Raw genomic sequence first — 17,225 nt, forward strand, 5'->3', positions numbered from 1 at the left:
GGGTTTCACTAGTTTCTTTTAATCTTTTGAATGTGGCTACTAGAAAATTTTTAAATTAAATGTGATCAACATCATTTCTATTAGACAACATTGCCTTAATTTCTTAGCAACAGTACGGAAGCTTGAAGCTTTTGCTCCTTTTCCATTATACATGTCATTTCCTGTTTCCCGAGACTGTTACTCTGGAAAAATTTCCTGTATAAGAGCTGTCAATATTTGAATCATGCAGTTAATTCTTCTATAAAGCAAAGATTTCGATCATAAATGAAAATATAAATCTGGCCTATAAAACTGATTGACAAGCTCCTCATTTTCTTTTCTTTTTTTTTTTTTTTCAGTGCTGGGGATAAAACTCACGGCCTCCCAGACACTCCACTGATGAGCTACGACTCCACTTCCATCTATTTTTAAAATTCTTTACTATGTAATTATAACCAGCAAAAGAAATTAGGATTTAAATTAGCTTTCATATATTTTTAAATTTTCACAAAGCCCATCTACCTTGCAATCAAACCCACACACTTTCTTAACCCACTTATTATCCTTCTTTCTCAAGGGTCCTTGTGGTCAGTCCTGCAGAAGCCAAAGTCTGCTTATAGCTACAGTGCTCATTTAAGATGTATAACATCATAGTGTAAAACTAATCTGTAAGAGCAGGTACATCTGCAAGGCAGTGTCTAGTAGAACAAAAGGAAAGGGGTGATCACTTAGACTTTAGGTTACAATGTTTACTATTTTGAGTATATTTCTTAAAATACGTAGAACTAAAATTTCAGGAAAGAGAAAGAAATTATACTTATACTGAATACCAGTATAACTGTGCATAAGTAGATTTAATGGTTTCAAAGCCATGACCTAAGCAAGAGATTACAAATCACTTCTTAATTTTGTTAACAGGGACATATGTCAAATTTTCTAATTACTCTGATACAACTAAACTATCCTTCCCATCAGGGATTTGTTTCTTTCTCCTTTTTAAAGAAAAAAAACAGTTAATAATCAATGTCCTCCGTTACACTGACTACCACCTCCACCCTTCCTCAGCCCCACATAGGGATCACCCAACCAAAAAGGCAAAGGAATCATGATACCTGTCCCAGGCCTGTTCTTCCCTTGTTAGAAGATACACTGAGATGCCACTTCCTTCTAAAGGAAACTAGCAAAATGAGAGAGAAGGAGCTGGGAAACCAAGCAGTGGTGATGGAAAGGTGATGAGCCAGGTGTGGTGGTACACACCTATAATCTGAGCAGCTCGGGAGGCTGGAGCAGGAGGATTGCAAGTTTGAGGCCGCCAGTGCAACTTAGTGAGACCCTGTCTCAAAATAAAAAATAAAAAGGCTGGAGATATAGGTCAGTAATAGAACTCCCCTAGGTTAACTCCTTAGTACCACAAAAGAAAAAAAGAATAAAGATGAGTTGGGCATGGTGATGCAGGCCTGAATCCCAGTGACTTGGGAGGCTAAGGCAGGAGAATTGCAATTTCAAGACCAGCCTTAGCAACTTAGCAAGGCCCTAAGCAACTTCGTGAGATCTTGTCTCAAAAAATAAAAGGCCTTGGGATGTGGTTCAATGGTGAAGCACACCTGTGTTCAATCCCTGGTGCAAAAAAAAAAAAAAGAGTTACAACTCACATGTAAAGAAATAAAATAGTATTTTAAGAAAGATTAAAGATGAGCCGGGTGCAGTGGTGCACAGCTGTAATCCCAAGCAGCTCAGGAGGCTGAGATAGGAGGATCCCAAGTTCAAAGCCAGCCTCAGCAATGGCGAGGTGCTAATAAGCATCTCAGTGAAACCCTGTCTGTAAATTAAATACAAAATAGGGCTGGGGATGTGGCTCAGTGGTTGAGTGCCCCTGAGTTCAATTCCTGGTACCCACCTCCCCCCCCAAAAAAAAGAAAAAGAAAAGAGTAAAGGTGAATAATCTTTTCATCACAAACTACTTCAGGAATCTATTAGAGAACAGAGCCTAGCAGAAATTTAAGTTCTGCATTCTATTTTTGGTCTTCCTTAATACAAACTCATTTGAGGAAGTTACCCCAATGTCTCCAGTTGGTTTCCCCTATGCAACTTTTAAAATAGAGCAAAATTCTTTGAAAATGATCACTATAAACAAACAATCACCTGCACCAGGTATTACAGTGACGAACCTAATAATAACCCCATATTTTCATAATAAAAAATGTCAAACTTTGCAGATCATAAATTCTTTATAGATATATCAAATTTAGCCCTAAATTATGCTGTATTAAAACAAACCTTGTTGCTGTCTCTCCAAGTTCTTGTAGTGGTCCATACTTATCGATGTACTTCTGACAAGTCCTTATGTGAGCCCTCATTTCACTGAGGCAAACCTATGGAAAAGCAAATTCAAAATAAGCTCATTGATGAAAAGGAGTTTTGTGTGACCCAACTTTATAACTTTCAAGTTAAACCATACCAGGGGGTCAGCTGAATAAATGGATGCATTCATGAAACAGTACCACAGAGTGAGGCATGATGAAGAATAATGCTATTTTTAAGTCTCTCCAATACTTAGAGGACTTACATATTTAGTAAAAAGCATTATTCTTTTAAAGTGAAAAGAAGTATAGTAACTTAAAATTGTTTTTTGCATGCCATTATATAAATAGATTGGGGGGGGGGAAGAAGAGAAAGAAAACTGGTAAAGAAAAAGAGAAAGGAGGAAGGAAGGAAAAAAATTAAGAAGGAAGAAGAAACAGAAAAGAAGTAAAGAGAGGCGAGAAAAAGAAATGTATGAATTTTAGAGATGTCCCCAGGTTTAGGAGGCTGAGACAGGAGAATCGCAAGAGTTCAAAGCCAGCCTCAGCAAAAGCGAGGCGCTAAGCAACTCAGTGAGATCCTGTCTCTAAGTAAAATACAAAACAGGACTGGGGATGTGGCTCAGTAGTCAAGTCTCCCTGAGTTCAATCCCTGGTACCCAAAGGGAAAAAAAAATGGTAAGAAACCCTGTGCCTTAGTAAAGATATAAATACCATGGATTTATAACATACCCAGTAGCACTATATGAATTCACAATGCATAGCATACTTAATGGTCCCATGAAGAGCAAACATAAAAAACAGCTCTTGTAGCGCATTTTTATTAATGCAGAATAAAGAGCCCTTGTTCCTACAGACATACATTCAGAGATGCTAACCATGAGGCATCTGTTGCTAACATAACACACATTCTACCAAAGGTTTCATTAGAACTCTGATAAGATCTTGTACTAAAGGAAGCTTTGTACAGCTGTGGTACAGTAGTCAACCCACTGTGCTTCATTTTACCCAAGCTGCGGAAGTTCAGCCTCAAATGTGAAATTTACTGTGTCAAGGAAACAGTTATCATTGTTGAACAAAAGGCAAAATAAAAGGTAGTAAAAAAGTAAAACCATAAGCCTTGCTTTACAATATCTGTTTAAAACATAAAAACAAGGGCTGACATAGTTGGTTGTTTTACAGATGTGTTTACAACCTTTAACATCCAGCTTTACACATTAAAGTCCTCTAATCTCCTTACTACTTCTGTTAACAAACATGTCTTTTTCTTTGAACTCTTTGTTCAAAAAGATAAGCATTCCTCAGGAAAATTGCTGATCTGGGAACTGTATATGAATAGATGAATTGATAAGCTCGTGGTCTACATGCAAAATTATCTAAGACACTGTACATTGCGATGGCAAAAGAAACATAAATCACATGCCTGCTCTAAAGGTGCTGGTAATCTAACAGAGGAAGAAGGCTGCACAGATACACAGGAAATTAATAGGGCACAGTGAGATACCATGGCCAGGCCTTGAGAAGTGGCAGTCTGACCCAGACTCTGAAGAATAAGCCAAGTCTAAAATGGCCATAGAAAGATGCAGCATACCTGGCAACAGGAATAGCATAGAAAAGAAGAGATATATGCAATAAGTTCCTCAAAGATAAATCAAAATCCGTGTGACTAATCATATATGGGGGTGGTGGATGAAAAAAGGAAGAAGATTTCTACCAGGATAATGCAGAGAATGCTGTTGTTCCTGACAGATGTCAATGGTGAGGGAAGGAAGTGGGTGATGGAATACCATGAGCTTGACTTTGTACATGCTAAATTTTATATGATGACAAAATAAGTGAAAATAAGCGATAATCTCTTCTCCAAAATGTAAAAAGCTTTTGATTTTTACTTTACTATATTCCAGATATTATGCCAAAAGACATATATAATATACCTTCACAACAACTCTGTAGCAACATTATCTTCCCCCTTATTTTACAAAAAGGTAAACTAAAACTTAGACTCATAACTTGCCCAAAATCATACTGAGTGCATTGAGAGAATTAAGTGTTTGATCTCAGGGTGTCTGAACCCCAAAGACCATGCATAAATTCTAGTCAGGTAGCCATGAACAGATTACATAAATAGTCAAAAAGCTTTATATTAACATATAAAATGCATTTCCCTGACTATGAGCCAATTTGCAGGTGGTGGTACAGTGTTGGAGGAGGTGCTATGCTACCCAGGCCCCAGCTGTGGCTGACACATGAAGGTAAGCCACCTAGGTTTCTGGGGCAACAAGGCAGAAGGAAATGGCCTAATCGAAGAGGATGAGGGCCCCACCCAACAGGAAGGCCAAGCAGAAAGAATCAGGGGGTCTGTCCTCCTCAAGAGCTAAAGAGCTAAGATGCCAGCACTCTGGCTCCGGGGGCTTCCTGCCTCCACAGTAAGAATTAATTTGGGGCTGGGGTTGTGGCTCAGCAGTAGAGTACTTGCCTAGCACGTTCGAGGTCCTGGGTTTGATTCTCAGTGCCACATAAAACTAAATAAATAAAATAAAGGTATTATGTCCAACTACAACTAAAAAATAAATAAATATTTTTTAAAAGAAAGAATTAATTTGTCAGAAGCTCGTGGCTGAAGAAATGTGCTCCATCTCTATTAACCCCTCAGCTGGCCCCCAATCTGTCTGAGTCAGAGAAGCAAGGAACAGTCCTGTATATAGACTCCTGAAATTAGATTTCATTTGCTTTATGTTTTTCTAAAATTCCATTTTGATAATTTTATCTTCCTATTCTGGATGATGGGGGCAAAATTCCAGTTTCAAGGACTGGGCACAGGTACCATCAGCAAAATAGCCAACATCTTTACCCTAATGGAACTCAAAAAAAAAAAAAAAAAAAACCCACAAAAGAGTGGTAAGTAGTATAAAGGGAGAGCACAGGGTTCTAAGGAAAAGTGGGACAGGGCTCCAGTTTACATTTAGCAGTCAAGAGCTGGGTGCAATGGCACACACCTATAATCCCAGGACTCGGGGAGGCTGATGCAGGAAGATCTCAAGTTTGAGGCCAGCAATTAGTGAAACTCTGTCTCAAAGTAAAAAATAAAAAGGTCTGGAATACAGCTCAGTGGTAAAACACCACTGGGTTCAATCTCTAGTACAAAAAAAAAAAAAAAAAGATTTAACCATCAAGAGAGGTTCCCTAAAGAAATCTCTTGATCTCTGGACTGGGATGTCTATACACCCTCCCAGCATCTCCCCTGGGCAGCTCAAGCTTAACATATCCAAACATATCTCTGTGGATTCCTCTTCAAATTTGCTACCTTATTAGCACCTTCATTTATTCATGTCATTTAATTATTTAATTATTAATGTCACCTCTCTCATTTAATGACACCAGTCAAATACCATTTTCCTTCAATTCTATCTCCTAACTATACCTTGAAACAATCTCTTTTTCCATACCTGAATGCATCATCCTGATCCAGCTTCCTTACCTGACCTAGCATAATAGCCACCTAACTGATTCCAAGGTTCCCTTTTCATCCTCTCCAAACTCATTCCTTATGCACATACTAGAGGACTATCTTTAAAATATAAGCTCCATTTTGGCATTCAAATGCTCACATTCTTTCTATGGCTTACTATTGCCTTTAGAGCAAAATCTAGAATCTTTTACATGAACTCCAAGACTCCATGTTATCTGATCAGACTAGTATAGTGCCAACGGTGGAGAATTACAACCAGGAGGAAGTGATCAATAAAGACTAAAGGATCAGAATAATATAGGTGGAAATATGCCCAGCTACTCAGGAGGTTGGGCTGGAGGATAGCAAATTCAAGGTCAGTCTGGGCAACTTTGCAAGACCCTGTCTCAAAATGAAAAATAAAAAAGGCTGAGGATGGGGATATAGCTCAGTGGTAGAGAGCCTGCCTGGCATGTGCAAGACCCTGGGTTCAATCCCCAGCACCACCAAAAAAAAAAAAAAAAAACGGGCTGGGGATGTAGTTCAGTGGTAGAATGTCCCTGGATTCAACCCCCAGTAGTTTTTGGTGAAAAAAAAATTATTTGAAAAGTTAGGCAAACATAGTACAGGGGTCTGTTTCATCTGCCGCCTATACATATGAAATTGGAGAGATGCCAGTAAAAAGGCTGAGATAAAGCACTTAGAAAAGCTGAGTAGAATGGGATCAAAAGCAAAGGCAAAACAACAGCAAAAGAAGTAGAAGGCAAGAAATAATTAAAATCAGAGCTGAAATTAATGAAATCGAAACAAAAGAAACAATTGAAAAAATTGACAAAACTAAAAGTTGGTTCTTTGAAAAAATAAACAAAATCGACAGACCCTTAGCGATGCTAGCGAAGAGAAGAAGAGAGAGAACTCAAATTACTAGCATACGGGATGAAAAAGGCAATATCACAACAGACACTTCAGAAATACAGAAGATAATCAAAAACTATTTTGAATCCTTATACTCCAACAAATTAGAAGATAGTGAAGGCATAGATAAATTTCTTAAGTCATATGATCTGCCCAGATTGAGTCAGGAGGATATAGAAAACCTAAACAGACCAATATCAATTGAGGAAATAGAAGAAACCATAAAAAGACTTCCAACTAAGAAAAGCCCAGGTCCAGATGGGTATACAGCAGAATTTTACAAAACCTTTAAAGAAGAACTAATACCAATACTTTTCAAGCTACTTCAGGAAATAGAAAAGGAGGGAGAACTTCCAAATTCATTCTACGAGGCCAACATCACCCTGATACCTAAACCAGACAAAGACACTTCAAAGAAAGAAAACTACAGACCAATATCTCTAATGAACCTAGATGCAAAAATCCTCAATAAAATTCTGGCGAATCGGATACAAAAACATATCAAAAAAATTGTACACCATGATCAAGTAGGATTCATCCCTGGGATGCAAGGCTGGTTCAATATACGGAAATCAATAAATGTTATTCACCACATCAATAGACTTAAAAATAAGAACCATATGATCATCTCGATAGATGCGGAAAAAGCATTTGACAAAGTACAGCATCCCTTTATGTTCAAAACTCTAGAAAAACTAGGGATAACAGGAACATACCTCAATATTGTAAAAGCAATCTATGCTAAGCCTCAGGCTAGCATCATTCTGAATGGAGAAAAACTGAAGGCATTCCCTCTAAAATCTGGAACTAGACAGGGATGCCCTCTCTCTCCACTTCTGTTCAACATAGTTCTCGAAACACTGGCCAGAGCAATTAGACAGACGAAAGAAATTAAAGGCATAAAAATAGGAAAAGAAGAACTTAAATTATCACTATTTGCAGATGATATGATTCTATACCTAGCAGACCCAAAAGGCTCTACAAAGAAACTATTAGAGCTAATAAATGAATTCAGCAAAGTGGCAGGATATAAAATCAACACGCATAAATCAAAGGCATTCCTGTATATCAGCGACAAATCCTCTGAAATGGAAATGAGGACAACCACTCCATTCAAAATATCTTCAAAAAAAATAAAATACTTGGGAATCAACCTAACAAAAGAGGTGAAAGACTTATACAATGAAAACTACAGAACCCTAAAGAGAGAAATAGAAGAAGATCTTAGAAGATGGAAAAATATACCCTGTTCATGGATAGGCAGAACTAACATCATCAAAATGGCGATATTACCAAAAGTTCTCTATAGGTTTAATGCAATGCCAATCAAAATCCCAATGGCATTTCTTGTAGAAATAGAGAAAGCAATCATGAAATTCATATGGAATAATAAAAGACCCAGAATAGCAAAAACAATGCTAAGCAGGAAGTGTGAATCAGGCAGTATAGCGATACCAGACTTCAAACTATACTACAGAGCAATAGTAACAAAAACAGCATGGTACTGGTACCAAAACAGGCGGGTGGACCAATGGTACAGAATAGAGGACACAGAAACCAATCCACAAAACTACAACTATCTTATATTTGATAAAGGGGCTAAAAGCATGCAATGGAGGAAGGATAGCATCTTCAACAAATGGTGCTGGGAAAACTGGAAATCCATATGCAACAAAATGAAACTGAATCCCTTTCTCTCGCCATGCACAAAAGTGAATTCAAAATGGATCAAGGAGCTTGATATCAAATCAGAGACACGGCGTCTGATAGAAGAAAAAGTTGGCTACGATCTACAGTCGGTGGGGTCGGGCTCCAAATTCCTCAATAGGACACCCATAGCACAAAAGTTAATAACTAGAATCAACAAATGGGACTTACTCAAACTAAAAAGTTTTTTCTCAGCAAAAGAAACAATAAGAGAGGTAAATAGGGAGCCTACACCCTGGGAACAAATCTTTACTCCTCACACTTCAGATAGAGCCCTAATATCCAGAGTATACAAAGAACTCAAAAAATTAGACAATAAGAAAACAAACAACCCAATCAACAAATGGGCCAAGGACCTGAACAGACACTTCTCAGAGGAGGACATACAGTCAATCAACAAGTACATGAAAAAATGCTCAACATCTCTAGCTGTCAGAGAAATGCAAATCAAAACCACCCTAAGATACCATCTCACTCCAGTAAGATTGGCAGCCATTAGGAAGTCAAACAACAACAAGTGCTGGCGAGGATGTGGGGAAAAGGGTACACTTGTACATTGCTGGTGGGACTGCAGATTGGTGCAGCCAATTTGGAAAGCAGTATGGAGATTTCTTGGAAAGCTGGGAATGGAGCCACCATTTGACCCAGCTATTCCCCTTCTTGGTCTATTCCCTAAAGACCTAAAAAGAGCATGCTACAGGGACACTGCTACATCGATGTTCATAGCAGCACAGTTCACAATAGCAAGACTGTGGAACCAACCTAGATGCCCTTCAATAGACGAATGGATAAAAAAAATGTGGCATTTATACACAATGGAGTATTACTCTGCATTAAAAAATGACAAAATCATAGAATTTACAGGGAAATGGATGGCATTAGAGCAGATTATTCTAAGTGAAGCTAGCCAATCCCTAAAAAACAAATGCCAAATGTCTTCTTTGATATAAGGAGAGTAACTAAGAACAGTGTAGGGACGAAAAACAGGAGAAGAAGATTAACATTTAACAGGGATGAGAGGTGGGAGGGAAAGGGAGAGAGAAGGGAAATTGCATGGTAATGGAAGGAGACCCTCAGGGTTATACAGTGGAGGAGGTAGAGAGAGAGGAGGGGAGGGGAGGGGAGAGGTGGGGAGGGGGGAGGGTGGAGGATGGGAAAGGCAGCAGAGCACAACAGACACTAGTATGGCAATTTGTAAATCAATGGATGTGTAACTTATGTGATTCTGCAATCTGTGTATGGGGTGAAGGTGGGAGTTCATAACCCACTTGAATCAAAGTGTGGAATATGATATGTCAAGAAATTTGTAATGTTTTGAACAACCCACAATAAAAATTTAAAAAAAAAAAAAAAAAAAAAAAAGCAAAGGCAAAGTCAGGCACAGTGGTGCCTGCCTATAATCCCAGCAGCTCAGGAGGCTGAGGCAGGAGGATCGCAACTTCAAAGTCAACAATTTATCAAGATCCTAAGTAACATTTTGAGACCCTGTCTCAAAATAAAAAATAAAAAGAGCTGGGGATGTGACTCAGTGGTTAATCACTCCTGGGGGTTCAATCTCTGGTACCAAAACAAAACAACCACAAAAAAGCACAGGTGGGCTGGGGCTGTGGTTCAGTGGCAGAGCACCTACCTCAAACATGTCAGGCACTGGGTTCAATCCTCAGCACTACACAAAAATAAATAAACAAAATGAAGATAATGTGTCCATCTATGACTAAAAAATATTTGAAAAGAAAAGCACAGGAAAAGTGGTAATTTTTTCAGTCACCTAAGCCAGTAACCGTGAACATGTGCATGTCACATACCAGGGTGTCACACTCAGTGCAATTCTGGTACTCTGATTTCATTCTTTTGGCCACATCAGTTGCTGGAACTCCTTCTGAAGGAAGATATGCCCGGCAATATGGACAGGTCCACTTGTTGTTCTTTAAACTGGTAGCAATACAGGAACGGCAGAATCTACCCAAAACAAACCAAGAATATGTCACTTTCCTTGAATGACATAAAAGAGCCACCACCATGTGTTTGTGTAAATTGTAATTTAATGTGCACTATCAACCATGCTACCCCAAAATATATGTCCACTTGCATCCTACACTTCCCAGAGAATGGCTCACCTTCCTGGTGAGACTTCTTTGAGATCACATGCTCTCACCGCAAGTACTTGCATTTATGTAAACAAAAGTAAGAGTACAGAGTGAGCGAAAGAGCATTAAAACTAACTCAAGGCTGGATGCAGTTGTGCAAGCCTATAATCCCAGCACCTCAGGAGGCTAAAGCAGGAAGTTTGCAAGCTCAAAGCCAACCTCAGCAAAAGCAAGGTGCTAAGCAACTCCCTGGGACCTTGTTTCTAAATCAAATACAAAATAGGGCTGGGGATGTGGCTCAGTGGTCGAGTGCCCCCAAGTTCAATCCCCAGTAGCAAAAACAAAAAAACAAACAAACAACAACAACAAAAAACAAACAAACAAAAAACCCCACTAACCCAAAGAAAGGGGCTGGTAGCATATACCTGTAATCCTACCAACTTGGGAGGCTAAGGCAGGAGGAGCATAAGTTCAAGGCCAGTCTCAGCAATTTAGTGAGGCCCTAAGCAACTTAATGAGATTCTATCTTAAAATTAAAAATTAAAAAAAGACTGGAGATATGGCTCAGTGGTTAAGAATCCCTGGGCTCAATCCCTGTTACCCAAATTAATTAACTATTTAATGAATTTTAAAAATTGAAAAATAAGTGATTTTTAAAAACTAACTAAAAAATAACTATTGTTTTTCCTTTTCCCTAATCTTACTTTACCTCAAATTGTTGGAAAATTGGTCTTTGGTTTTTTTGTGTGTGTGTGTGCATTGGATAAGAAAATAGCAGAGGGTTGGAGGGATGTAGCTCAGTACTTGAAGACTTTATCTAGTATGTGCCAGGACTTGGGTGTAATTCCCAGCACCAAAAAAAAAAAAAAAGAAAAAGAAATAGCAGCAAGTCAAAGAAGTAAAAATACCAGGCATGGGTTTTTTGTTTGTTTGTTTGTTTGTTTGAGACAGGGTCTCACTATGTTGTCAAGGATAGCCTTGAAATAAAAATCCTTCTGCCTTAGCCTCCCAATTAGCAAGGACTACAAGCAGGTGCCACTAGCTGACTATAATTCTTTTGAAAATAATTTTAATGTCATTCCTTGATATTGAAAATTAACTAATCAAAGTCACCACTTTAGGAATGACCTCTGAGTCAAGAAATATATTCTCTGACTTATTTAGAGGTATTCTAATAAAATCGTAATAGAATTCACAGAAAATCCTGACTTATTTATAGGAGCTGTTGAAGGCTAAGTGTACATGAAATTGAAATGAATATTTTAGAATAGTTATATACATTAGCATGATCAGGTACCTCTTAAACTATTCAGTACTTAATATCTATCTGGGAGTATTAGTACATATTAAAATTTTAACTTGCCGAGCCCGGTGTTGCACACCAGTAATCCCAGCAGTTTGGGAGACTGGGGCAGGAAGATTGAGAGTTCAAAGCCAGCCTCAGCAAAAGCAAGGCCCTTAGCAACTCAGTGAGACTCTGTCTCTAAATAAGATACATAACAGGGCTTGTGTCTCTAAATAAGATACATAACAGGGCTTGTGTCTCTAAATAAGATACAAGCCCTGTTTTGTATCTTATTTAGGGGATGTGGCTCAGTGGTCAAGCGCCCCTGAGTTCAATCCCCGGTAACAACAACAAAAAAAAAAACTTAAAACTTTTCAAGGGTGTAGCTCACTGGTGGGGTTCTACCTACCATGCCCAAAGCCCTGAGTTTGATCTCCAACACCACCAAATACAAAAGGTTAATATATCATACATATTGAAAAGTTTACATATTGTAGCTATATAGTTCAATGAAATGTGACCCACCAATAGAACATATCCATACAAGTAGAGCATGACCACACCCCAGAATCTCCCCTCTTGCTACTTTACAGTCACAATTCTGATCTTTCCCATGTAATCACTGAGTTTAAAAAAAAAAAAAATTAAGCAGGGCACAGTGGCCCAAGCCTGTAATCCCAGTATCTGAGGAGGCTGAGGCAGGAGGATCCCAAGTTCAAGGCCAGCCTTAGCAACTTAGCAAGACCCTAAGCAACTTAGTGAGACCCTGTCTTAAAATAAAAAAATAAAAAGACTTTGGGGATGTGGCTCAGTGGTAAAGCACTCTGGTACCAAACAACAACAACAATAAAAAACAGTATCTATACTTTAATATTCAAAATGTTATAATATATTTATTAAATGTACTAATCTTCAGACTTAATAGCTTTGCCATTCTTGCTTATGATCCTTTGTGGCTATAATCACTGAATCCTAACAGCAAAACTTATTTTTGCTATTTTGTACCTTGTATGAATGGAATCATTTGGTATGTAGTCTTCCGATCTGCCTTCTTCAATTCGATACTGTGATTAAGGGATGTATCCATTGCTAAGAGCCAAGTATATGATGCATGGCATTTTTGGTTGAAAGGTGACGCCAGCTAGCCATTGAGATGATATGATTATGTTAAGATTTGCATTCATATGGATATTGGACTCCTGCTGTTCACCTAGGCCAGCTACGGGACTCCTGGAGAGTTCCCATTGGTTGGGGAAGTACAGTAGGAGGGAGTTCCGGGGGAGGAGCTCGCTCGGCGGTCCGAGAGGAGGCCGCGTGGGTGGAAAAAATCTTCCCGGGCGGTACCGGACATTGGCGGCAGTTTCAAAAAATAAACTTTGTTCCTGCTTGAGTGGCTCGTGATTTTGTGCCCAGCCAGACTGCGGCAACTGGTGGCCCGCACGGGGAACGCCTGAAGTTTGGAGGTGAGTAAAATTGCTCGCCCCTGAGGGAAGGCAACAAAATGGGTGACCATTTCAAAAAACAATGTGTTCTCGTTTTGATTTATCTTGTTTTTGTTTCAAGCTGCCTATCCCTAGAATTTTCTCAGGCAAACTGGGAAAATTGGTTGGCTCAAGGTTTGAAGTTGTTCGGCCCTGAGAAAGAGAAAATTGATACAACTATTCTTTGTTCGGTTTTTGTTTCATTCTGTTTCGGTTTTGTTTTATGCTATCTTATTGGGTTGCGTTACCTGTATAGTAGATTAGAAACTAGTAAAAAACAAACCGAAAGACTGTTAAGTAAATTGTTAGAAGTCCAGACTATGGTAGAAAACATGTTAGGTCAAGCGAAAGAGAAGGTCTCTCAAGCTAGTCAGACAGAGGAAGATTTGAAGAAAGAAAGCTTAGAGGAAAAACAACCATCAGGCGGGGAATTACAACAGGAGGCTGCTACTAACCCCGTTCTATCACCAGAGGGCGTAATTCAACCAATAGCTCCATCTACAGCTGAGCGGCCCTCAACTCCCGTAGTTGATGGACGGAATCCTGAGGCAGGACCCCAAAGATTAGCATGCCCTGTACTTGAGCAGGCAGGAGGGCAACGAATTCACCGTGCTTTAGATTTCAAAACAGTGAAGCAATTAAAAGAGGCTGTAACAACCTACGGGCCGCAAGCACCCTTCACTGTGAGCATGGTCGAATCCATTACCAACTTAGACATGACGCCAGCAGATTGGGCTAACATGTGTCGATCTGTGCTAAATGGAGGACAATATTTGTTATGGAAGGTTGCCAATGAGGAATTTTGCATGGAGACAGCTAGGCGAAATGCAACAGCCGGTTACCCTCAAAGAAATCTAGAGATGTTATTAGGAAAAGGACCTTATGAGGGTCAACGGCAACAAATTGAATATGATCCTGGCGTATACGCACAAATTGCTGCAGACGCAGTTAGGGCATGGAAAACTTTACAGGGGCATGGAGATTTACAAGGACAATTATCTAAGGTAATACAAGGAGCTAATGAACCTTACGCTGAATTTGTAGATAGGCTTATTCAGACAGCATCTAGAGTATTTGGAGATACAGAACAGGCAATGCCATTTATAAAACAACTGGCTTATGACCAAGCAAATCGTTGCTGCAGAGAGGTCATCAGACCATGGAAACATGAAGATTTAAACACATATATTAAATTATGTAGAGACATTAATGAACAAGGGCAAGTCTTAGCAGCAGTACAACAGGCTTTAGATGCCAGGCCAAAAACATGCTATAATTGTGATCAAACAGGACATTTTAAAAGGAGTTGCCCCATAGGAGGAGGGTTTAACAAGGCTAGGTATCAAAGGAATAGAATACCGGGTATTTGCCCACGATGCCGTAGAGGGAAACATTGGGCTAATGAATGCCATTCTCAAACCACCATAGAAGGTATTCCGTTATCAAAAAACAGACAAGGACCAAGTGTTTACCCACGATATCGTGGAGAAAGGCATCAGGCTCCATTGCCAAAAAACGGACTGGAGGGCCCAATGCTCCGGGGCCCAAAACCACAAATATACGGGGCAGTGGAGGAACCCAGCAACACCATCAAGGTAGTGCCCAGGACGCATTATCCATTAAATCCCTCATCAGACAAACTAGAGGGAGCGCAGGGTTGGACATCTGCGCCTCTGCCAGAGCAGTACTAACTCCAGAGATGGGAGTTCAAATCATTCCCACAGGAGTAAAAGGACCTCTTCCCCAAGGAACAGTAGGCTTATTATTGGGACGCAGTTCTTCAACACTAAAAGGACTTATGATAAGTCCTGGGGTAATTGATCCCGATTATGAAGGTGAAATAAAAATTATAGCTAGTTCTCCAAGAGGTATATCAGTAATTTCACCAGGAGATAGAATAGCACAGTTATTAATAATACCCAGCCTACATGATAAATTTTCCAGTCGTACTGTAGAAAGAGGTTCCAGGGGATTAGGCTCCACAGGTGTAGATTGGGCTATGCTGTCTTTAAATCTAGATTCTCGCCCAATGCTAAAACTAAATATTCAAGGACATGACTTTAATGGGCTACTTGATACAGGTGCAGACCTTAGCATAATATCTCGTCAAGAATGGCCAAAACACTGGCCATTACAACAAGCCACTCAAACGCTTCGAGGCCTAGGAGTGGCAACTAATCCCCATAGAAGTGCAATGGTATTAGATTGGAAGGATCCTGAAGGATGTGAAGGAACTATACAGCCCTATGTATTGGATCATCTTCCTATAAATTTATGGGGACGAGATGTCCTAGATCAATTAGGTTTGACATTAACAAATAACATCAATCCTAATGCGCCCACTACTAGGGCTAGACAAGGCTTTAGGAAAGAAGAAAGATTAAGAGAACAAGAACAAGGTATGACAGCACCAATTCAAATAAATCAAGAAACAAATAGACATGGATTGGGTTTTCAGAAAGGGCCACTGAGACAATCAAAATTACTTGGAAATCAGAAAGACCAGTGTGGGTTCCTCAGTGGCCCCTGACTAAAGAAAAGATACAAATAGCCCATGACCTGGTCAAACAACAATTAGCGGAGGGACATATACAACCTTCCATATCTCCCCATAATACTCCCATTTTTGTCATTAAAAAGAAATCTGGTAAATGGAGATTATTGCAAGATTTAAGAGCCATTAATAATGAGATGGTTATTATGGGACCTGCTCAATCAGGGATTCCCCAATTGTCTGCTTTACCAAAAACCTGGTATGTTTTAGCTATAGATATTAAAGATTGTTTTTTTTCAATTCCAATTCATCCCGAGGATAGTCCACATTTTGCATTTACTATCCCTGCACTAAATCATGAAGGTCCTGATCAGAGATATGAATGGAAAGTACTCCCTCAAGGGATGGCTAATAGTCCAACTATGTGTCAAATTTATGTTAACAAAGCAATCCAGCCACTTAGAAATCAAAATCCTGAACTACAAATATTTCACTATATGGATGATGTGTTATTGGCACATAAAGATAAAAACACATTGCTAGAATGTTATGCCACACTTACAAATTTATTAAAAAATTATAATCTAGAGATAGCAATAGATAAAGTACAATTAAATCTTCCAATTAATTATTTAGGGGTTTTATTATCCTCAACCATGGTCCGTCCACCCAAAATTCAAATACGAGTAGATCAACTCAAATCACTTAACGACTTTCAAAAGTTATTAGGAGACATAAATTGGATAAGGCCTTATCTAGGCATACCAACAGGAGAGTTGGGACCTTTATTTGATATTCTAAAAGGTCCATCAGATCCAAATTCACCCCGCATGTTGACGCCTGAAGCAAGAAAGGCATTAAAAATCATTGAAACATATATGGAAAATATGCATTTGGATAGAATTGATATAAGTTTGCCTTTATTATTTATTGTACTGCCAACAAAAAATATACCTACAGGAGTATTCTGGCAAGAAGGTCCATTATTGTGGATACATTTATCTTATTCTCCTAATACTATTCTTACTAGGTATCCTGAGGCTGTAGGACAATTAATACTCAAAGGAATAAAAGCAGCCAAGGGAGTGTTTGGGATTTCTCCCAATAAAATTATTACTCCATATACTATAGATCAAATTGATGAGTTAGCTAATGAGTTAAATACTTGGGCAATAATCATGTGTAAATCTAATGTTTCATTTGATAATCACTTACCGTCTAATCCTTTGTTGTCTTTTTGGTCTAAACATCCTGTAGTTTTTCCAAAGATGACAAAAAAAACCCCTATCATGAATGCTCCAAATATATTCACTGATGGGTCAAATAATGGTACAGCAGCAGTAGTTACCCCTGATCAAACTTTTACATTTTTAGTACCCAAACAATCAGCTCAAAAGGTAGAGCTTAATGCAGTATTACAAGCTTTTATGATGTTTAAAAATTCTGTATTTAATTTATTTTCTGATAGTCAGTATGTAGTTAATGCTATAGTATCCCTTGAAGATGCTGGTAGGATTTCCCCTTCTTCT

The 17,225-nt window shown here is 38.9% G+C and overlaps 1 protein-coding gene across 1 annotated transcript in view; it reads right to left on the reverse strand.

Moving 5' to 3' along the window:
- The window catches only part of Rnf125 (ring finger protein 125), a 50,386-nt gene that overhangs the window by 13,936 nt on the left and 19,225 nt on the right, over window positions 1-17,225 (reverse strand). The window contains exons 2-3 of the mRNA XM_027935714.2: window positions 10,155-10,308; window positions 2,257-2,351 (exon numbers count right to left, since the gene is read on the reverse strand). Coding sequence (XP_027791515.1) covers window positions 2,257-2,351; window positions 10,155-10,308 — 249 coding nt within the window. The remainder of the gene's footprint in view (window positions 1-2,256; window positions 2,352-10,154; window positions 10,309-17,225) is intronic.

Source organism: Marmota flaviventris, chromosome 16 (assembly GCF_047511675.1).
Source record: "Marmota flaviventris isolate mMarFla1 chromosome 16, mMarFla1.hap1, whole genome shotgun sequence".
Taxonomy (NCBI): domain Eukaryota; kingdom Metazoa; phylum Chordata; class Mammalia; order Rodentia; family Sciuridae; genus Marmota; species Marmota flaviventris.